Source organism: Leptomonas pyrrhocoris (assembly GCF_001293395.1).
Source record: "Leptomonas pyrrhocoris isolate H10 chromosome Unknown, whole genome shotgun sequence".
In the NCBI taxonomy this organism is placed as follows: Eukaryota; Euglenozoa; class Kinetoplastea; order Trypanosomatida; family Trypanosomatidae; genus Leptomonas; species Leptomonas pyrrhocoris.
Genome location: NW_015438365.1, coordinates 301,714 through 322,601, shown reverse-complemented (window position 1 = coordinate 322,601; position 20,888 = coordinate 301,714). Strand labels below are relative to the sequence as shown.

The following is a 20,888-nucleotide window of genomic DNA, read 5'->3' as shown; positions in this document are numbered from 1 at the left end:
AACTTTTCTCTCACGATGCGAACAGCAGCACCAAAACACACAGTTACTTGATCTCTGGTACAACAGAAGAGAACGAGGAGAAACATGAGGCGAAGACATGCACGTGTGCTAAACAACTCATTCGAGCATCAGTGAAACCGCCGCAACGCCAATCCAAACACGAGGTGATACTAGAGGGGGGAAAAATCGTATAGAAGAGCAGTGGTGTTGACGTAGTCACGCAACAAAAGGAAAGACATCACGTGTTTTGAGTACGTTTGTCTTTTGATATTAAATACTGATAACTCAACCGCAACAACGCAAATTTCCTTTCAAGAAAGTTTAAAAAAGAAACTAAATATAAACTTTTTGGGTGTGTGTTCCAGATAGGAGAATGCTATTGTGAAGATTGGTGAAATTAAAAAGACCTATCACTACCTTCGGTGGCGTGTGTGTGCGGCGTTCCGCTAGAACTCTTCGGAGTCCAACGACTCCATATCCATGTCTTTCCGATAACGTGCCTCGCTCGCGGCCAGACGGCGGTCCTCCTCCTCGTCCACGAGAGGAACATCGTCACTCACACCAACCTCCACGGGCTGCGGAGACGGCGTCCGCGGGAACGGTTGCGGCGACTTGGACCGCAAATTGCCCGGTTTCGGCCACTTCGACGCCGGCTTATCTACCGTCTGCGCTCGATTGTACAGGTACACAATGTAGCTCGTTTGGGCCACCACCACGCAGATCACAAGACCGATGAGCACCTTATGCGGCGCAATGGCGATATAACCCATCCCACCGTGCTTGTCCGCGTCCAAGCGCGTATCCTTTTTATGCTTCCCACCCATCCCAGTAACTTCTTTGGTCTTGTCTACAATCAAATCAACAGCGGCAGTGCCGCCGTGTGCGGTGGACTTGACGAGGTCTTTGCTGATGTTGATGATGGCCTCCGCTCTCGAGTCTTCGTAGTTTTTCGCGATGGTTTCCTTCGTGCCTTTCGCGGCCACCTTCGACGCACCGCGGACACCCTTGAAGATGGAAACCCATGCACCTACCGTTTGGTCCCAGCTATCCCGAAAGTGCTGGGTAAAGTTCTCCGGATTGTCCGCCATCGGCTAGAGAGAGAGAGAGAGAAAAGAGGGGAAAAAAACCGCTAAACACAAAAGATACTACTAGAAATATATCTTTTTTTCTTTTTTGATGTGTCAACTGAATTGACAGCCTTCAGGAATGAACTGCCGTTCTCTTTTGGTTATTACCAGTGAATGAATGGAGCGGGGTGTTTTGTGTGCCTATGGAGCTCAAGTCAACGGGAAACAAAATACAAAAGAAAACGATAAAAGAGCTGACGCGTGGTTGCAATGGAAGCACAGTTCAACAGTTATTTCGGAAAAAAAAAACGTTTTGTGAAGAACAGCTAAAAAGTGCTGACGGAGAGTTATGCTTGTGCTTGGAAAGACCAAGTAGAGAGGACGCAAGCGGGAGACGTGTTGGCAGGTCAACAAAAAAGGGGGGGAGGCAACAGTTACGGGAGAAAGCTCGCAAGACGAATGAAATCACTTTGAACAAGAGAGAAAACAAAGAAGAAAAAAAAAGAACAGCGGTCGGTAGCGGTAATTAGTGTATCTGCACGTGCTGCACGTTTTGCTCGTGCTCATTTCTGCGAACCTAGATCATGAATTATGAATGTATATGTCGTTTGTTTCAGCACTAAATAAATCGAGCGGCGTAAGTGAAAAAACTACTGCACCGCGAGAATAAGCAGCGCGTCGTCCGTCGCCGTGACAATCATGGAAAGAAATGGCGCACCCAGAGCCACCAAGACTGCATCATAGACCCCCAGCGGTAGCCGCTCACGCGATGCAGACGACCGTTGTAGTAGACACCCTCGCCGTATCCTAACGACTCCACGTCGATCTGGCGCGATCGCCGATTCCACGGCTCCACAAGCTGCGTCGAGACACGCATAAAACGCTTGAGGGGCGCGTGCTGGCGGTCTACCGCCTCCGTCGCCGTGTCGCGGTTTGACACGTTGCGGCGGAACTCGTTCTCCGACAATGCAAAGTGACGCGCCGGGGGCCGCTCAATTAGGCCGTAGTCGTACGCCAGACGATCGCCCAAATCGCGCAGCAGGTCGGTGCCGTTCCTCTGCGCCTGTCGCCACTGCGTCTTGCTCCACTTTGCCTTCGTACCGGCGGGTCCGCCATGCGAAGCAACAAGCTGGTTCAGCTCCGCCAAGCATGCCAGGTCCGCCGCGGGGTAGAGAGCGCCCTCGTACCCCAACGGATAAATCTGCGCAGAGCCGTAGTAGGCCTTGCGCGTCAGGAATCCAGCGCACCAAAGTAGCTGATCACGCGCCGCGGACAGGCCACTCTGGTTTGCTGCAGCGGCGGCAGCAGCAGCCGTGGCCGCCCTCCAACGGCTGAGTCGCGCAAATAACTCCTGACGCCCCTCCAGCGAGGCGTAGCCGAAGGGAGAACGGGTGTTCAGCGAGAGGATTGATCCGTCGATGGCGAGCTCGCTCTTCTCGCGCTGCCACTGCGCACTGAGGTGGTGCTCCGTCCACACACTGGCTGTCCACCGGCCGAAGACGGCGTCGGCAAGGTAGTTCGCCACATCGCGCAGAAATGGGTTGCCGCGGTCGGCCGCTTCGTAGAGAATCAGCGAGAACCCCTCCGGCATGCCGGACTCCAGCGTAAAGCTGAACAGCTGGCACGCAATGAAGTGCTCCCGAAGGGGAATACTCTTTGCAAAGCCTTCCACAAAATCGGACACCGATGTTGTCTCTTCGCCAGCAACAACGTTCATGAACAGCGCGTGCGGAGGTGCTTGTTGTTCTGCCGCGCTTGACGCACGTTGTGCGGAGTCTTCCGTTGTGCTTTCTCCGCTAGAGTCCCTCCCCCGGATTTCAAACCCATTGTCGTCGCCACCCTCGCCTTCGATCACGAAGGCACGCAACACCTCCTCCCGCTCCTCCGGTGCAATAAACTGCAGGTGCTTCTCCATCTCGTCCAACACGCTCTCCGAGGTCGTAAACGTGAAGGGGTAGAGCAGTGCGTTGTACGCCGCATTCAGTGCAACACCCATATACGTCCACCGCGACTGGTTGAAGTAGTCATGCACATCTGAAGCGTAAAGAAGAGGCTGCAGGTCGGCCGTCTCGATCGTTTGCTGCTTCACCCGCCGCAGCGTCTGCAGACGAAAGCGGCGCGGTGGTGCGTCGTCGACCACGCCGTGGCGCCGCAGCCCCGCCGTCGAAGAAGGCGCGGTGTTGTCCATCGTGAAGCCGACACCGTAGTCCCCGCTGCGCAGCAGCTCGACGGTGGGCTCCAGGGCGTGGATGTGGCGTGCCGCAAAGCGCAGCAGCCGTGCCGCGTACGACTCCACGGTGTCGTCCACCAAAGGGAGGAAGTGCGGGGTTTGACCGAGGAAATGCGGCGAGGCGGCGACGGCGAGGTCGCGCAGCTTCGGGATCGAGATCAACGGCGCGTGCGTTGTGGCGTCCTCGGCGTGCAGAAGAAACGACGCCATCACAAATGGATCGGTGCGACGAACGGAGTAGGACGTTGAGTCCAGCAAATGCACAGAGGGAAAGTCGCTCTTCCACCGCTTCATGGCGGACAGGCAAATGAGAAACAACGCGTGCACGTCCAAGGGCGCCGGTGTGCGCCCGGCGTCACGGCTGTGCGGCAACAACGCGGCGTCTGCCGGGCTGTTGGGGGGTTCCGACCGCTTCAAGTCCCGCAACGCCTCTTCCACAACTTCTCCTCCTCCACGCGACTCGTTTTGTTCCGCTCTTTGGTTCGATGCGTCGGCCGAGCCCAGCAACTGGCCCAGAAGCTGAAACGGCTCCATCGTCCACGCCGAGAGCTGCTGCTCCACCGCGCTAACCTCCACCGCGTTGCCCACCAAAGGTCCGCGCTTCGCCCATCGACTCAGCGCAAGCAGCAGGAGGGACTCCGTGATGACAAACGGTGAGTCCGTCACACTGCGGCAGCGCTCTACAGCACGTCGCGCCCGCTCATCCAACGACCGTGACGGCGACTGCTTCGGCACCTCCTTGCCATAGTCTTCCGTGCCGTTCTCGATGTCCTCCATGATGGCGGCAGCTGCCCACGCGTCCGCACCAGTGCCTTCCGCAGACATGCGCAGCGCCCCGTACGGCGACACTGGTGCGGGCGGCGTGGCATTTTCCACCTTGGAGAACACGTTCGCGAACCGATCTACCGTCTCGCGAACCTGATCCAGCCGCTTGACGAGCAACCGCTGCAGGCGTATCGACATTTCCACGGAAAGCGCGGCGTACATGTGGCTCAGCTCGTACTTGTGGGTGTGGAGGAGGTGCACGTAGCTGAGGGAGAGCAACACCTGGTGCAACATTGCGAAGAGCGTCTCCGAGGTCGGCACCTGCTCGCGTGGATGTCCGTGCCCGAATGCGTCTTGGCTGCCCGGGCAGAGCAGCAGCGTGTGGCGAGTGTTCCCGAGCACGCTGTACAGCTCTGTATCGTGTTCGACGCACGAGTCCGGCAGTGGCACACCGATCCTCGTCTCAAGGTACCTGGGGCGCCCACTGATCGACCGGTCTGCCGAGTGCAGCGAAGACACATTCAAGTCGCACAAGTAGCCGAGGCGACGGAGGACGACGAGCAACTCACACTGCGCCTCGTGCGGGTCGAGCTTTGTGTCTTTAAAGCCAGAAAACAACATATTTGCCTTCAGGACGCGCCGGCTCAGACGGACGGTGATGCTGCCTTCGTAGTCCTCCTGTTCCCGCTCCATCGCTGCCTCGCGGTAGACGTCCTCCAGTTCGGGGGCGTCGTCGGTAGACTGGATGTTCTCGTTGGAAACCGCCACAAGAGTCGTGATGCCCGCTCGCGTCATGAATGGGTCGTCGACCTCGCGGATGGTGTGATCCACCGCGTAGAACTGCTCGAAGCGCAGCAGCCGTGATGCGTCGAGGCCGCGCGCATTCAGCGCACGATGGTGGAGCGTGGGAAAGGGCGATGGCGCACTCGAGGGAGCGGTCGGCGAAGGAGGCGCGCTCAACAGCAGCTGCCGCAGCAGGTGCGACGGTACCACTCGCATCGACTGCAGCAGCAGCAGCATCGCCGCCTTGGTGTGCTGGCGCGTAAAGATGCCGTGTTCGCGGAGGGTCGCTAGCGCCCCCGCTGCGTGGTGCGAGCCGGCGCTGAGGGCCTCGTACAGCTGCACGACGCCGCGCACCACACCGTCGGCTTCACAGTCAGCGCTCTGCCTGGTCGCGGTGCTTTTGAGATGCTGATATGTGACCAGGTCGAGAATGCCGACGACGTAATGCAGCTCTGCCCGCACGAAGCGAGGAAGCCACCCGCCGGCCATCTCCACCGCATCGCCGCTCTCCACGAAATGATCCACGAAACGGACAAAGCCAGACGCGCTAAACGATTCGTTCGCCATTTTAGTAGTCGCCTCCCCTGCCGCCGCCTTCCACACAGCAAAGAGCACGGCATAAAGCTGCGCAATGGTCGGCGGTCGACCCGACTTCTCCCGCTGCATCATCATCTCCGCCACACTCCCCACCCACACCTGTCTCGCCGTGGGGTGTAACTCCGCCACCGTCGCATCGCCGTCCTCGTCGGCTTCCCCCGCCGACGGGCTGCCGTGGAGCGCACGCTGAAGAGGTGCCAGGTCGTCTCGGCACCCGTGTCGGGCGTGTAATCGACGCAGCTGTGTCGCGCGCCCGTCGTGCTCCCAGCGCACCCCGCTGCCGCGAAGCGTGTCCCACGCGGCGTAGATCTTGCGACACGACACGCCGCGCCGCTCCTCCGCTGTGCGCACTTGCCCAGCAACGGCGTGGATTTCCAACAAGGACGATGTCATCAGCGGACCCTTCCGCGCATCCGCCACGCCTTTCCCATCCAACCGGTCCGCTCTCTCTGTCTCGTTCGCCGCTTCCGCCGCTTCACGGCGTGCCTGCCGGTCCAACAAAAAGCGCTGGTATCGTGCTTTAAATCGGGCGTGTGTGTCGTAGGCGTCCTGTTCCTCCCGCTGCAACTCCATCAAGGAAGCACGGAGACTGTTCTGCGCTCGCACGGTGGCCGCGTCAAACTCCGCCACCTGGGCATCGACCTTTTGCTTGGTGTGAAGGAAGCGCTGAATGTGTCGGCGTCGCCCCACCGCCTCCCCGTCCACCGTCAGTTGCGGCAGGCGGTACTCTAACGGGTGCCCCGCGAAGATGATGCGCACAGACACGCGAAAGTCTGCCAACGGTACGTGCAGCGTCTGGGTGTTGCCATTGCTCTCCCGCAAGCGTAAAAGAAGCTGCCCCGGAAGATCGGCCGTTTTCAAGTGCTCGATAAACCCCTCCGCCGCACGGACGGCGGGGCCAACTGTCTCGTGCAGCACCAGCGACCACGCTTTCGGCTCCTGTAGGCGTTGCAGCGCAATCCAGCGCGCCTCGCCGTACAACAGCGCCAGCTCGTCTGGGTGAAACCAGTAATACATCCGGCGATAGGGAGTGGTGTAGAAAGGGCACGTGCCCTTGCCGTCAGCGCGCATGAAGCTGACGAGTTCTAGTAGCTGCATTAGGTCATAACTGCTGTCGGCGGCGATGCGAAGCGGGGCCCCTACCTGGGACAGCACCTGCCAGTGATCCGCGTCGTGCAGCTCCGCCTCGCCGGTAAAGAATGTATCGGAAACAAACAAGTCAAGCTGCGGCTTCCAAGGCCAGTCTTCGTCCTTTTCTGGCACGGTAATTTTGATGCCCGCCGCATAGACGACTAGTATGGAGACACTAACAACGTAAGCTGCCAGCAAGCACAACGCACCCCACCGCTTGGCGGGTTGTCCCTGTCGCAGCATCATGGAAATGAGGCAAGACCTATGATTTCTGTTACGCCCCTAGCTCGTCCACAGACATACACAGGTACGTACACACGCACGCTGCTTTCTTACGCAAGGAGAAAAGATAAAACGTTTACATATACAAGAGTCAACGGTTCTCAAAAAAAAAAGGAGAGGTTTAGAGAAAAGCAGGGGGTTCACTACGTACGAAGGTGATGGCTGCTGCGCGTCACCATGTGGACTGCGTGGAAAACAACAGCAAAAAAGACACACAAATGACGCGCGATTGGAGGCTGCATAGAGGCAAAAGGGAGGAAAAAACAACACCTCTCCTCACGACACGAGACGGTATATTCTCGAGATGCCACGACGAAATGCGTTAGCAACGTTCACGACGTACATATCTGCCTGCGTTTGTGTGTCCCTAAACGAGGGTTATCCATCAAACCCTCACGACATATGGTCCATGCTTCGCAAAAGAAGAGTTAGCCGGACCCTTTCCTCTTCTGTTGTGTGTGTGTGTGTGTGTTTGTATTCGCTTATATAAATATGTATGTCTGCAAAAGAGGGGGTGATGGTTCATTCACATAATGCGGACAAGAAGGTAGGAGAAGCAAACTGAATTTCGTGTCCACTTTACCACGCTCTAGAGATAACGCAAGAGGAGAGAAAGAGTTCGAGATAATACATCAGGGCCGTGTTTGACCGTGCGACAGCACGCCATGCACCTTCTCCCTACACAACTCTCCACGAAAGAAAAAAATGAGAAGGAGAAAACACCCCTCACAAAAAACAACATCCAGACACCACCCTGCCAGAACTGCCTTTCGCGGTTTCGGGGGGGGGGGCGAACGTGGCAGCTTCTATTTTACACTTCAAATTAACACCTGAAAAAGAAACCAGTAGTAAGAGAAGACTCGATGCTGCCTTTTACAACGGAGGAGCCGCTGAGGCGGCGGCTTGGGCCTCCATGTCAAACATGATTTGTTTCATGGAACGGCTCACCTGCTTCCCGGGGCGGTAGCGGCACAGGGGGCATCCGCTGCCTTTCATGCACTCCACCTCGTAGTCCGCAGAGACGAAAAAGTGCTGGCACCCCTCGCAGAGCAAGATGCTTACATCGGGGCGCATGAGGCGGTAGTAGCGGTTCGGCACCGGCAACGTTCCGTAGCGGGGACGCACAATGAAGACTTCATCGCGCCGGAAGCCCTTCAGTATGTCCGCCGTCGCCACGTACGGCTGATACACGCCGTTGGTTCGTCCAGGCCGCATGACGTACTGCAGCTGCGTGAAGAACGGGTCGTCGCCTTTGTTCGCCGCGGCCTTAGAGCGTCCCATCGCATGCAGTTGCTTGTCAATCTCGTAGTCGATGTTGTCCGCCTCGAAGTTGATGACGTTGGCTCCCGTGTCCGACGTCCACTCCTTCGCTTTTGGCTGCTTCGCTGCCGCCGTCGGACTGTCCGTGTTCCCCTTGTTGTTGGGTTCGTCGTCAGCTGAGCGGCGGCGGCCGACACCCGACACGATAATCCGCTCCGCCTCCTCGTCTGACACGTCGTTGTCCAGTATGAACTCCACCAACGGCAGACACTCGAAGTTCACAAAGGAGCGCACGCAGGGGTGAAAGCAGTTTGGACAGCGGTCGCCGGCAATGGTGAGCTGGGGGACGACCTGGTTGCAGCGGAAGCAGTAATCGAGCAGCTCCTCACGGTCCTTCACGGGCTTGCTGCGCACAATCAACGTCTCCACGTCGACTTGCTCCATCATGGAAACCGGCAGAATGACGCTCTGCAGCTTCTCAAAGACTGTACGTGCGGTGCGCACCATCTCGAGGCGGTTCGCTATGCGCGACAAGGTGTACAGAATGGCCGCCTTCCCAACATTCATCGGAATCGCAGAGCCGGCGCACATGCCCAGCAGGTACTTCGACGTGCGAAAGAGACTCAGCTCGTTGTACGGCAGCGGCTGCGTCGTGTGGGCGTAAACGTTCTGAAATGCATAGTAGATGTCGCCGCGGCGCACGCACTCGTTGCTGCGGCGAATACGTGCAGCCTTTTCGGCATCGGTGGGGTGCTCATCGTCCTCGAACTGACCGTACTCCTCGGCCAAGTGGACGTAGTAGAAGGCAGCGTCACCGAACTTGCGACACGTGACGCTGTTCGTCGCCAGCGTCTCCATCAGCCGCGTCGCCTCCTTCGGCCACTTCGCCGCGCGAAACGCCTCCATTGCTTCGTCGAACTTGTCGTTGTCGGCCAACCAACTCGCCCACGGCACGTACACGTCACGCGCCAGTGACGGCGCCTTCTCGAGCATCGTGAAGGCGTCTCGCCAGTTGCCACGCGCGACGTAAATGTGCACGAGTGCACCGTGGTCCTGCACGCGCTCGTAGGCCTCAATTGCGTAGGGGATGGCGTCGTGCTGACGGAAGTAGTTCGCGCACTCGGTGATGAGCGTCACCTCTGACTTGGGCAAGGCGCGGCACATCTTCATGAGCTTGTCCACCTGTCCGGCCTGTCCCATCATCCCAATCGCCTTGGCGTAGTCGCCGCAGCTCTCGTACAAGGACGCCGCCTCGATGAAGTTCTGCGAGTCCTCAGCCCAGCGGGCCTGCTGCCGAATCAAGTCCTTCAGCATCTTCTCATCACTGCAGATCTTCTTCGCATCGTCCCACATTTTCAGGTCACAGTACATCTCCATCGCCTTCAGCTCGCTGCCGAACTTGATAAACTGCCTAGCAGCATCCTGGTACTTGCCCTGGAAGGCGAGGATGCTGCCGTAAAGCAGGCCGTCGTCCGTTTCCCTCGCACTCTCATCTTCGGCGGTGGTCTTCCTGGCGTCCTCCCCACCCGTAGGTGCCGCTGCCGGCACGACCGCCGCACCCCCGGTGGGAGAGGACAGCGGAGAGGCCGTGGAGTGGCTGCGACGCAGCTCTAACGTCTTCAGCAGCTCCACCAGCTTCGCGTCTTGGATGTGGGTGAAAGACTTGCGGGCGATGTCCAGCCGAAGATCGCGCATCGCGTGCAGGCCCAGCATCTTCCAGTCGCCATCCGTCACACCGAGGCAGGCCACCTCGTAGGCGCGGTCCAACTCCTTCTGCTCTACGTACTTGTACAGCGCGTGCGAGTGCGGGACATCGAGCGTCATTATATTCGCGTAGTGAAGATTGAAGATGTGGTTCGCCTTGAAGCCAACAACGATGCCACGGACCACCTGCTGATAGGCGGGCAAGGTGCCGGTCTTGACGTTCAACGTGTTGTTCCCACAGGTGAAGGCGATGATATCCGCAATGTCGATGTTCCACGCCACCGCCGTCACGTTCTCCTCCGTGAAGAGCAGCTCGTTCTTCTTTCCCAGCCGCAGCACGTGTAACTTGTTCGCGTTGTCGATCACGGCGAGACGGTCGCGGGCACTGTTCAGGTCCGCGCTCTTCACCGGCTGATCGACCTTGTGCAGGAGGGTCGGGAAGGGGTTGTCGACAAAGACCTTCATGACCTGCCCACCGCTCAGCCCCACCAGTAAAATCTCGCGCCCCTCCATCCCGCCGGAAACCTTGATAAATTGCACCGCGCTCTCCATCGCCCACTCACGCCGCTTGTTGCCCTGGAAGTCGTACATGGTAATGCGCTTGTCATTGCAAGTGATCAACGCATTCGTCGTGACGGACAGCAGCGAGCACTCCAGACGGCGCCGGACTTGCGCGATGTCTTGGTAGCGCATCGTTCGCTCGTCGTCGTAGAAAAACTCAAACACAACGATGCGCTCCTGGAACTGCACGGCGAGGCGGTCGCGGAAGGTGGCGAGCTTGCGCACGTACTCGTTGCACGGAATCGTCATTTTGCGATCGAGGGAGAGCTGGTGCACCACGACACTGGTCATGTTCTTGCGGAACACGTACTGGTCATTGTAGATGGCGTGCACCGTGGTGACGGCGATGTTGATGCTGCTGATGGTGCCATCGTTGGTGCCGCAGCAGATCTGCTGCTGCCGCGGTCGCTGCCGGGCCGTCCAAATCCAGTCGTCGGCGTCCGCCACGTCGATCAGACGGTTGCCATCGCCGGTGAAGAGGGTAACCTTGTGATCACTCCCGCTGATGAGAATGTACTTGCCGTTGTTGAAGAAGGAAAGGCTGCAGGGGTCAAAGTTCAGCTCCCGCTCCTTGCCCACCGGGGCACCGGCGAGGTTGTAGAAGGACAGCCGGTGATCCCACGAGCCGACGGCGAGCACGTCGACACCGTTTTCTCGCAGCGGGCTGAAACCCAGCGCCCACACCGGGGCGGGGCGTCGAAGGCGCACCTTCTCCTCGAGTCCGCGTTCGAGGAGCAAAATCGTCCCGTCGAGCATGCCGATCGCCAGCATCTTGCCGTTCGGCGTCCACGCCGCACTGAGGCCTTTGGACGGCAGCGCGTACTTGGACACCTTCGGCTGGTCCGGTTCCCAGATGCCCCAGTCGATGCCCGAGACTGAAACCAGTTGCGACGAGGTGGGATTGTGCGCCAGCGCCTGGATGGAGTCCTTGTGCTGATACTTGACGATGCCTTCGCCTTTGTTGGTCCAGACAATGACGGTGCGGTCCGCGCCACCGCTCGCAAAGCGCTTGCCATCGGAGCTGTAGTCCACGCAGTACACCGTGTTCTGGTGACCCTTCAGCGAGTGAAGAAGGGTGCCGGTTGAGGCCGCGTAGACAAGCACGCGCACGCCGCAGGACGCTACCACGTAATCGCCCGAAGGGCAATAGCATACGCTGTTGATGGGAGGCCGAATGCCGCCAACGGCGTCGGCCGTTTCGGACCACTGCACGCTCGTACGCATGGTGAATGCCAACAACAGCAACAACAACAAAAGCCAAAAGGGCAGCGAGAATTTCACGAAGGACAACAGACCGGTTTTCGTTGTACGGGGTGGAAGTGAACACCGCACGTCGGCGTTTGGACTTCAAGGGGGAAATTAGCGGCTGTGTGTTCAAAACAACACCGATTGGCTTTCTTTTCCACAGAAATGCAGTTCAGCTGCTCTAAATTCTTCTATTAAAGATACACGCCAACAGCACTATTCAGGGCCCACGTTAGCGTTAAACTGTGTAGGTCTACTTGCACGAGATGTGCCTGCTTCTCTGATCTTTCTTTTTTCCAATCCTCAAAACGAGTCATTTAGCATGGGAACGCAGCGGGAACAAAGGTATGGGGGAGAGTCAGCGTACGACACAACGTCGTGAAAAAGTGGAAAGTAAGGCGAGAAAATGAAGGGAAATGCGCAAGGAAGAGAGCGGCACAGGCACGCACGATGACGACGAACCACGCAGCGCTTGCCATCAATGTGCACGGCTTGACACTCATTGTTTGAAAAACAAGGGGACACAATAAGACACCGATAAACGTCACGACTATCGGAAGGAGACAAAGAAATGCGCAATAGAACGACGAAGACGGCAAGGATTTCAGCGCACTTGACAACTCGGTCAACAATGGTATCCACTGCAGCCTGCGTATTTGCTGCCCGTCACATGCTCTCTAGAACGTCAAAAGAACAGAACGCACATTATCGATTGCCAGTTTCGTTCATCTTTTTTTTAGATTCTTTTTTCAAATCAAAACGAAAATCTGCTGAAAACAATGTTACCTCGTACGTCCTACATTGTTATTGGAAGACGGTCCTCTCGCATTTTAAATGTACGATCGCGTACTTGTCGCTTACTCAGCAGCCGGGGCGGGGGCAGCCTCCGCACCACCCTCAGGGGCAGCGGCGGCGGCGGCGCGGTAGTTCGTGCGCTCACCACCGAAGCCACGGCCACGACCGCGACCGCGGCCCTCACCGCGACCACGACCACGGCCCTCACCACGTCCGCGGCCACGGCCCTCCCCGCGCCCACGACCGCGTCCACGGCCTTCCGTCACCTTCTCGAAGTTCACCGTGCTCGGCTTCTGCGTGTTGGGCACAGCGGACGGAGCAAGGTGCAGGTAGCTGCGCATGTACGCAATACCCTCGTCGTTCAGCGTCCAGTAGTAGTGGCGCCACGCGTACTGCTCCTTGATCAGGCTGCGGCTCTTAAGGGAGCGCATCAGCTGCATCACCTGGATGCACGGCACCGTGAAGGTGTTGCCGCCAAGGGTACCCGTCCAGGTACCCATGCGGTCCTTCTTGCACGCGATCACGCCCTCCGTGAAGAAGAAGCGGTACACGTTGTCACGGGAAGGCTTGGGAACGTAAGTCGACATTTTCCAAATAACTACGCAAGGTAATATGCAACAAGAAAGGGCGGGATGGAAGAAGGGGCGGAAGGAAATAGAGGTACGTGCGGAGAACAAAGGGAATGTGAAACACCGAAACCGGCGGTGAATGCGTAACATGAAAGCCCCCGTCACCCTGACACGTGTCAGTTGATTCGAAGAGTCTGTGCAGGTACGCGCGTTCAGATCGCTTACTTTCAACTTTTCAGCAGTTTGTGGGTCCGTTAATGCAGCACCTTCTTAGATTACAGTGGAACTGAACGACAAGAGCGTGTCGGCCACAGAGCCGCAGAGGTGTCTCACATTCGGAAGAACTCGTTTCCCTGTGTTTGGTAAGGTGTGTTTGAAGTACCCAGAAGCTTTTCTGAATCTTTGAGAGAGAAAGAAGAGAAATCAAAAAAGTAAAAAAAAAAACTACGTTCAACCGAATCACTTACCGACGCGTGTTACTGCACGTTCACCTGCGAGTGAACCGTAGAGCACTGCAGCATGCTTCTACTCGGCAGCCGGGGCGGGGGCAGCCTCCGCACCACCCTCAGGGGCAGCGGCGGCGGCGGCGCGGTAGTTCGTGCGCTCACCACCGAAGCCACGGCCACGACCGCGACCGCGGCCCTCACCGCGACCACGACCACGGCCCTCACCACGTCCGCGGCCACGGCCCTCCCCGCGCCCACGACCGCGTCCACGGCCTTCCGTCACCTTCTCGAAGTTCACCGTGCTCGGCTTCTGCGTGTTGGGCACAGCGGACGGAGCAAGGTGCAGGTAGCTGCGCATGTACGCAATACCCTCGTCGTTCAGCGTCCAGTAGTAGTGGCGCCACGCGTACTGCTCCTTGATCAGGCTGCGGCTCTTAAGGGAGCGCATCAGCTGCATCACCTGGATGCACGGCACCGTGAAGGTGTTGCCGCCAAGGGTACCCGTCCAGGTACCCATGCGGTCCTTCTTGCACGCGATCACGCCCTCCGTGAAGAAGAAGCGGTACACGTTGTCACGGGAAGGCTTGGGAACGTAAGTCGACATTTTGAAACGGCTTTTTTTTTTGGAAGGATAGAGTTTAAAAAACAGAAGGTGTGGTGCAAATGCAATAAGAGTGGTAAGAGCGCAAACAACAACAACAACAAAGGGAAAGAGGGGATAATTGTAATAGGAAAGAGGTAGAGGTCGGTTATGCAAGGCATCGGTTTGGTCGTCTACACACATCACATGCGGAGCAGTATTGGCTAAACTTCACAGTAAAATACACGCTCGACTGTAGACAGAAACTCGCATCACGGTTGTCTGCCTCTGCGAATGAAGCGTGCCATGACAGAGCTCATGTACTTTTCTAGTTATGTTCTGCCTTTGTGCTCCACCGCAGCGGTGCATAACACAAATAGCAGTTACAAACACTAAAAACCGACTGATTGAGATTCTAATAATCCCAGCGGGGCTACCGTCATGTCAAGCTCAAACACGCGCCTACCGTTGCTGGTGTACCTCTCAGACACAATTTCTATCAGAAGCACTTCATTCATTTTTTTTTTTTTTGGTAGAGTAGTAAAACGAGTATGATTTCAACTAGCATAGGAGTGCAGAAATCTAGAGGGATAGCCCATTTCCACGGCAAAATACAGCTGAGAGACAGAAGCGCTAAAGGAGTAAGAGACAACCCACAACACACACGTCTCATAGACACGCAGCGACTCTCCAAAACAGGCCTGAGGGCAGAAAATAGATTTCTTCCCCCTTTTCTCTGCTGTTGCGCTTGTCTCTGTCTCTCTTTTTCTTTGTTTCAAATCGATTTTCAATTATTGCCAGAGGACGTCTTCATCAGAAGCGCCATATTGAATAGCTCATCGCCGACATCCGAGCAGTCCTTCCCACCGGCGAGCAGGTACACGTCGCGGTCATCAATACTAATAAAGCCGATCTGCTCCCCCTTGGCGGACTCCACCGCAAAGCGGCCGAGCTCGTAAAACAGTTCCGTCAGCTCCTCGGCCTGCTCCATCGACACGGTAAAGTTGTCGTCCACGGCAACAGCGCGGGTCTTCTGCACGATATGCAGCGTGCTCGTCTCTGGTCCTGTGGTGAGCTTCAGCACCTTCCGTCCATTGTCCAGGTTCACCTCAAAGGACGCGTGGAAGTGCAGACGCAGCGCCGCACGGTCGCGCTCTGCCTTGCGGTGAGAAAGGAGGTCCAGCAGCACCCGCTCCGCCTCCTGTTCCGTCTTGGGGTCCTTCTCCCGCAGCTGGGTGGCGAACTCGGCGAAGAGCGCCTGCAGGTTGTGGCGCTCGGCGTACTCGGCGTTCTGCCGCTCCTCCTCATCTTGGAAGCTCGCGGCACGCAGGCGGTTTGTGGAGACGTTGAAAACGTCTACACTTTTGGACGACATCTTTTGGTTTTACTTTTTTTCAAGTTATTGTAGCGCACTAAGAGGCGGAAGACGGGCGGCAGTAAGGACGGAGCGTGTGCACCGAAGTGTAAGTGGTTTGACCTACACCAACTGCGACGAACAGGAGAAACAAAGACGAAAAGTAATAATAATAATAACAATGTATGCGAAGAAAAGAAAAGCGGTGAGGGGCAGTGCTGCACTCGACAAGGTCACAATCGATCGAAATAAGACGAACCAGGTGAAAGGAAACGTGAATCAATGCGTGCTTGCTGACGTGAGATAGTGGAGCACAAAAGACAGAAAAATAGACGTTCCCAATTTTGTTTTGGCGAGTAAAAGCACCGAACACGGCAAGGCGAACGTCGAGACGGAGGCGCAGAGGGCACAAAGCAGTAAGCGGAAAAGAAAGGAGTAAAGAAGTGGTTTTTAAAGAAAAAAAACGAGGAAGAACATGTCGATAAGTGGCATGAATTCTTTGCTGACGATCGAAAGACAATGAGAGACAAAGCAGCGACGGAGGACCGACTTTTTCGTCGGTTTATCCCTCTGCCCCGCAGCACACAGAATAGTTTCGAAAATGTACATACTTTTTCAGTTATCCCCTTACCATCAACTTCATGCCAGCATTGCTGCACAAGCTGTGAGGAGCACGAATGTGGATCCTTTTTAGGACTTTCCGTTCCTTGTTTCGAAGCACATACGATCAGCTTTACTTGATATGAAGCATCCCGCAGTGGCTTTTCTGTTTTGATTGGAGTCGATACAACGCCAATCAAAAGAAAATGGCAGGTATCACCGCACGTAGGGACCGCGAAATGTCCGAAGAACTGTCTCAGAAAACGAGAAAGGAAAACAATATGGGAGGATTAGTGGTTACAAGTACAAGACGCGAAGTAACGTTCAAGAGTGAAGGAAAAAGCGAACTAAAGTGTGCTGCATCGAAATACGCACGTACGCTGTGAAACCGGCAACGAATCCAGAGAAAGCAAAGAACAAAAGAAAGCGTAACAAAAAGGTTGGTCAAATCTTTTCTTCTTCTTTTAAATGGCAAAAAAAAAAGATAACGAAAAGTGGTAACCTACTCGTTTTATTCGCAATAGACTGTTCCACAGCATTGGACTTGAGAAGCCGCATGACCCCTCCCCGTTGGGAACTGTGACGTTGACGTAGCATTCATGCTCGGCGGTTCGTCGCGATCGGATGTGACTACGCTGACCAACTTAGGAATTAGCGGGGGAGTGCAGACGTAGCACATTGCAAACAGAATTTAATGGCGGCTTTGCTCAGCAAACGTGCCGTGGCAACGTTGGAGACATGGACGAACCGGCGAGGAGTTTCGCTCTCTCTCTCTCTCTCTCTATATATATATATACATATTACCCGTGCAAAATACATGTTGAAGCGGGAGATGGTGCATGTGGCGATGGTCATCATCCACCAGGACGACGACTGCTGCTGCCGTTACCGACACCTCCATTCGTACCGGAGTGCAGCTGCCGTCCTGTGCCGCCTTTCACGATGGCTGGCCGTTTCTCATCTTCCGATGGCGGCAGTGCCCGCAGACGTGGTGGCGGTCGTGGCAGCGTCCTCGTCGTGTGGGCGGCCTTCACTAAATGCGCTCGTACGTTGTCTGGGGGAATGAAGTCGTCGTGGTGAGCCCGCGCAAAAGAAGGGTCGGAGAAGGTGTTGGAGGAGAAGCTGCTGACGTCGTCGAAGTTGCCTAACGTACTCGTGTCGCGGTGCGTAAGAAAGGGAGATGCGCTGCGCGTGATAAAGGCGCCGTCATCGTAAGTAGTAAAGCGGAGCTTGTCCAAGATGGTGAGCCAACGATCGGTGTCCAATGAAGAGACAGGAGCCAATTTTAACGCTGATTTGGTTTTTTGCAACCGTGATGGGGGTTGCGGGGTGTCGACTCTAGCGTAGGAGGCGCTTTGTAAGATCAGCGGCGCCGTCTTCGCCTGAATGCGCTGCCAGCGGGCGACCTGCTGCGACCACCGTGCCGTCGCCGCAGTGGACAGCGGACCGCCCCGTTCCCATGACAGCACGGGCTCCGCGGGGTCATCGAAGCCGCCCGCGATGTTCGTCAAAAAGTCGCTCACAGACGCGCTGAACTCCTCCATGATGCGTTGCCGCTCCTCTGTCTCCAGCACCGACAGATCCAGCGGGGGGCCGACAAACCAGTTCAGCGTGAACTCGTGCAGCACGCATAGCTCCTCGTTGTACCACATCGCCTCCCGCATCGCCAACGCACTATAAAACTCCAGCCTCTCCTGTGCCATCAAACCCTGACGCGCCCGCTCCTCGGTGGTCACGAACAGCTTCAATGCACGGTAGAGCTCAATGAGCGCACCCACGCTTCGCGCGTGACGGCGATCGAACTCGACGAGGCCGAAAATGCCAGAGTTCGACTTTCGGGTGCCGACCGACACAGTCGACGCCCCGCGGTGGTGGGCGGTGAGGTTTCCGTTGGCGTCGCGCTCCACACCGCTCTCTCTGCCGCCGAGTGAAGCCGCAGCGGAGCCGCCGCTGACGACGCGGGAGACCTGTCGAGACAGGGCAAGCGGAAACGGCGTGTCACCGCCGACGACGGTGTCAATTTGCCCCTGCACGTCCGCTAAACGAAAAAGGTGGTCGCGCAGGTCCAGTAACTCTTTCCGCCTGTGAGTGCAGCGGTACCACCCAGCGAGAAGGCACGCGACGCAAAAGCACAGCAGACCTAGTATAAAACCAACAAGAGACAGCGCCAACGACGCACCAGTGCGACACGAGTACGTGCGGGGTGCGGAGACGGCAATGTTGAGGCGCGCCAACTCCGAAAAAAAGTTCCTCATACTCGACTCGAAGGAGGTGCAGACAGAGACGCCGCACTTGGACGACGACAACTCAGCGGCGAGCGTTACACCCATGCCACAGATACTAAACACAAAGGCAAGCCCGCTCAGCGCCATCACCGTAGCGAGCAAAGGCCCTTCGTGGCTCAGATATCGCCTCAGCTTGTACATCAAATATACTCCCGTAATGCCCATATCCTCCACGTTGATGGCGTTGGAGTCCTTGTCTAACGACGGCGTACCAGCCAGCACGTCGGTATCACCGACAAGCTGACACAACAGAAGACTTGAGATGAACAACCCAATAAAGAAGACTAAACTAAGCACGTAAGCAGCGTACCCAAACCCAGAAAGGCGCTGTAGCTTGGTGTACGGAACACCACAGTGTGCACCACTATCGTAGCCAAACATGAACTCAGACTCCAGCCGTTTTCGAAGGTTTGCTGCATCGCCAGCTGTGAAAGATTGATTGCCCAATGTGGCGGCAATTAGATCTTGAACTCCACTGCGCCCAGCACGTGCAAAGCAGCTATGGCTTACGCACGCCGTGACCAGCCCCACCGTCGCGTCAAACTGAGGCAGCAGCAGAAGCTGTGTAGAGCCGGTTGGGTCGTTGCTGGGGGCGTAATAAATGTTGTGCTGGTTGCGCAGCCGGTACACCTGGTCAACTCCTGCGGCAACGACATAGATCATGATGGCAACGGCGGACAGGACGATGACGACGGCGAGGCTGACACGCAGGAGGAAGGTTCCGTACGTTATCGGGCTGGCCATCCTTCGGGAGAGCACGCGCTTTGCGTTTGGAGGCATGTTGACGCGAGGTGCTAAATGGTGATCGTCACTCACATGTAAATACTTATATATATTATAAGGATCTTTCCTTGTCCGAGAAGTGCGAAGAAACAGAGGGCTAGAACAAAAAACAATCAGCAGTAAAACAAGTAAAATATATATTTTAACGAACGTAAGCCTGTAGGAAACGTCATAGATGTATAAGTTACAGTGAAGTAAAGGAAAAAAAAAGGTGGCAAAAATAGACGCTAAAATGATACGGAGCTATGCGTATGACCTTGACAGTAGCCAGAAGATAAGGAAGAAGAATTATTGTGTGTGTGATGCTTTGAGGCCTGTGTCACGCTAGTCGTATGTACACCTATCCTTAAACAACAACAACAAAAGCAAACCGAATGGAATCCGCCGCAAAAACGTAGAAAAGATTCCTCTTTTTTTCTCTTTCGTTCTAACTCTTCCACACCGGTCCAAGTGCCCGACTACGAAAGGAAAGTGTCAAATTAGTCCTGTAAGTACCAGCATCCCGTATGTAGACGAACGACTTACGTGTTAACGTGATGTATGCGCCAGTTGCTTATTGCCAGAAAAGAGGGTGCGCTTGTGTGAGAGAGAGAGGGAAAGAAAGAAAAAACTTTTGTTTGTTGAAGTTCGATGTGCGTCACAACGTGGGAAAAAAAAAGAAGAAGCAAAAGAAAGAGAAAATAAAGCCCGTTTAATTAAAAGGGGAAAGATATAAACAAATCGAGATCTACAACCAAATACAAAAATACACGATGACACACACACACACAAACAGAAAAACAGAGGCTCCTGTCAAGTTATGTGAAGCGGCGCTGTTTCAACAGGAACTCTCAGGCACAAGTGCAAAGACAAAAGGAAGGCCGAAGTGTACAATTGCTGGGGATAAAACTGTACGGTATTGGATTTGGGGAAAAAACTCCGTGTTGTTTCCTTTCAGATTCGCCCTGTATTACCAGGAAATCGAGAAGGCGGATGACACGTTCCACAGCCACACGCACAACAGGTAATGATAACAAGAAAAGGATTTTCCTTTTATATTGCAGCACGCAGCGCAGCCAGGCGATTATGTAAACAGAAGAGAAAAAAAGGGTAGAGGAGCGGTGGCGGTATTGTGAGTGGGGGGAGAAAGGGACAAAGAAGGGGCTTAATTAGAAAAGGTGTGTATAAATGTTCTTCAGAAGAAAAAAAGGACAGAAGGTAATTAAATGTGCAAATGTTTAATGAATGCGCAGTGTGCCTCAAAGGGAAAGAGATGAGAGGAAAATAGTAATAACAATAATAATAATGCGGGAATGAAGCGCAGCGGCGCAATCCTGAAATCAGGATTACGAGGGATTAATGTAGTGACTCCCCACTCCGCCTGCTTCAACGCTCCCTGCTGGTGCCTGCAACACCTCACTGAATAAGAAAACAAAGTCCGTGAAAAAGAGATATGCACAGCTCAGCGTTTAGCGCGCTCACTGGTGATATTATGCTTTCCCTTTGCTTTACACAACTCCGAAGAGGAGTGTCCTCCTGTTCCTTTTGTTGTTTTGTTTTTTTGAGGGAGAGATGCTCATTAACGAAAAAGAATGGCGTGGCCAAGTCGATGGGAAGCGAAGAGAGAGGTAGAGCAGTAGAACGTGTTGCACCTTGGCGAGAAGGCTGGCGGGCGAGGAGAAATCCACCACCGAATTCTACTCTTGCGGCATCACGGAGCATCAAAGATGGGGAAAAGGCGGAGCAGCAATCGATGGGGCGATGACAAGTTGGCTGGACAACCACTCCACATCACACTGCACTGAAACAAACACACGTGCTTTGTGGGTTTATCTTTCCCTGTTCGATTTGACAAACGCCAAAGGAGAGGGG

General features: G+C 55.5%; 7 protein-coding genes across 11 annotated transcripts; all 7 read right to left on the bottom strand.

The window, feature by feature from the left end:
* Positions 1-446: 446 nt before the first annotated feature.
* Positions 447-1,427, bottom strand: ABB37_05020 (hypothetical protein; the record flags this gene model as incomplete). 2 transcript variants are annotated; one of them, XM_015802902.1, is made up of 1 exon in its annotated part: positions 447-1,427. In XM_015802902.1, exon 1 carries the CDS (start codon positions 1,086-1,088, stop codon positions 447-449), a length of 642 nt encoding a protein of 213 aa, XP_015658418.1. In that variant the 5' UTR covers positions 1,089-1,427. The 2 variants fall into 2 exon arrangements, with proteins under 2 accessions (XP_015658418.1, XP_015658419.1); XM_015802903.1 differs by having other exon boundaries at positions 447-1,421.
* Positions 1,428-1,764: 337 nt separating this feature from the next.
* Positions 1,765-6,906, bottom strand: ABB37_05019 (hypothetical protein; the record flags this gene model as incomplete). The annotated part of the gene is made up of 1 exon (XM_015802901.1): positions 1,765-6,906. Exon 1 carries the CDS (start codon positions 6,817-6,819, stop codon positions 1,765-1,767), a length of 5,055 nt encoding a protein of 1,684 aa, XP_015658417.1. The 5' UTR covers positions 6,820-6,906.
* An 822-nt stretch (positions 6,907-7,728) lies between these two features.
* Positions 7,729-11,916, bottom strand: ABB37_05018 (hypothetical protein; the record flags this gene model as incomplete). Of its 2 annotated transcripts, none has more annotated exons than XM_015802899.1 (1): positions 7,729-11,916. In XM_015802899.1, exon 1 carries the CDS (start codon positions 11,602-11,604, stop codon positions 7,729-7,731), a length of 3,876 nt encoding a protein of 1,291 aa, XP_015658415.1. In that variant the 5' UTR covers positions 11,605-11,916. The 2 variants fall into 2 exon arrangements, with proteins under 2 accessions (XP_015658415.1, XP_015658416.1); XM_015802900.1 differs by having other exon boundaries at positions 7,729-11,912.
* A 566-nt stretch (positions 11,917-12,482) lies between these two features.
* On the bottom strand, positions 12,483-13,020 carry ABB37_05017 (putative 40S ribosomal protein S10; the record flags this gene model as incomplete). The annotated part of the gene is made up of 1 exon (XM_015802898.1): positions 12,483-13,020. The coding sequence occupies exon 1, from the start codon at positions 13,005-13,007 to the stop codon at positions 12,483-12,485; it is 525 nt and encodes a 174-aa protein (XP_015658414.1). The 5' UTR covers positions 13,008-13,020.
* A 494-nt stretch (positions 13,021-13,514) lies between these two features.
* On the bottom strand, positions 13,515-14,051 carry ABB37_05016 (putative 40S ribosomal protein S10; the record flags this gene model as incomplete). Its single annotated transcript, XM_015802897.1, has 1 exon — positions 13,515-14,051. The coding sequence occupies exon 1, from the start codon at positions 14,037-14,039 to the stop codon at positions 13,515-13,517; it is 525 nt and encodes a 174-aa protein (XP_015658413.1). The 5' UTR covers positions 14,040-14,051.
* Positions 14,052-14,802: 751 nt separating this feature from the next.
* ABB37_05015 (hypothetical protein) lies at positions 14,803-15,736 on the bottom strand (the record flags this gene model as incomplete). Of its 3 annotated transcripts, none has more annotated exons than XM_015802894.1 (1): positions 14,803-15,736. In XM_015802894.1, the coding sequence occupies exon 1, from the start codon at positions 15,388-15,390 to the stop codon at positions 14,803-14,805; it is 588 nt and encodes a 195-aa protein (XP_015658410.1). In that variant the 5' UTR covers positions 15,391-15,736. The 3 variants fall into 3 exon arrangements, with proteins under 3 accessions (XP_015658410.1, XP_015658411.1, XP_015658412.1); XM_015802895.1 differs by having other exon boundaries at positions 14,803-15,664; XM_015802896.1 differs by having other exon boundaries at positions 14,803-15,660.
* Positions 15,737-16,823: 1,087 nt separating this feature from the next.
* ABB37_05014 (hypothetical protein) lies at positions 16,824-20,560 on the bottom strand (the record flags this gene model as incomplete). Its single annotated transcript, XM_015802893.1, has 1 exon — positions 16,824-20,560. Exon 1 carries the CDS (start codon positions 19,032-19,034, stop codon positions 16,824-16,826), a length of 2,211 nt encoding a protein of 736 aa, XP_015658409.1. The 5' UTR covers positions 19,035-20,560.
* Positions 20,561-20,888: the final 328 nt, after the last annotated feature.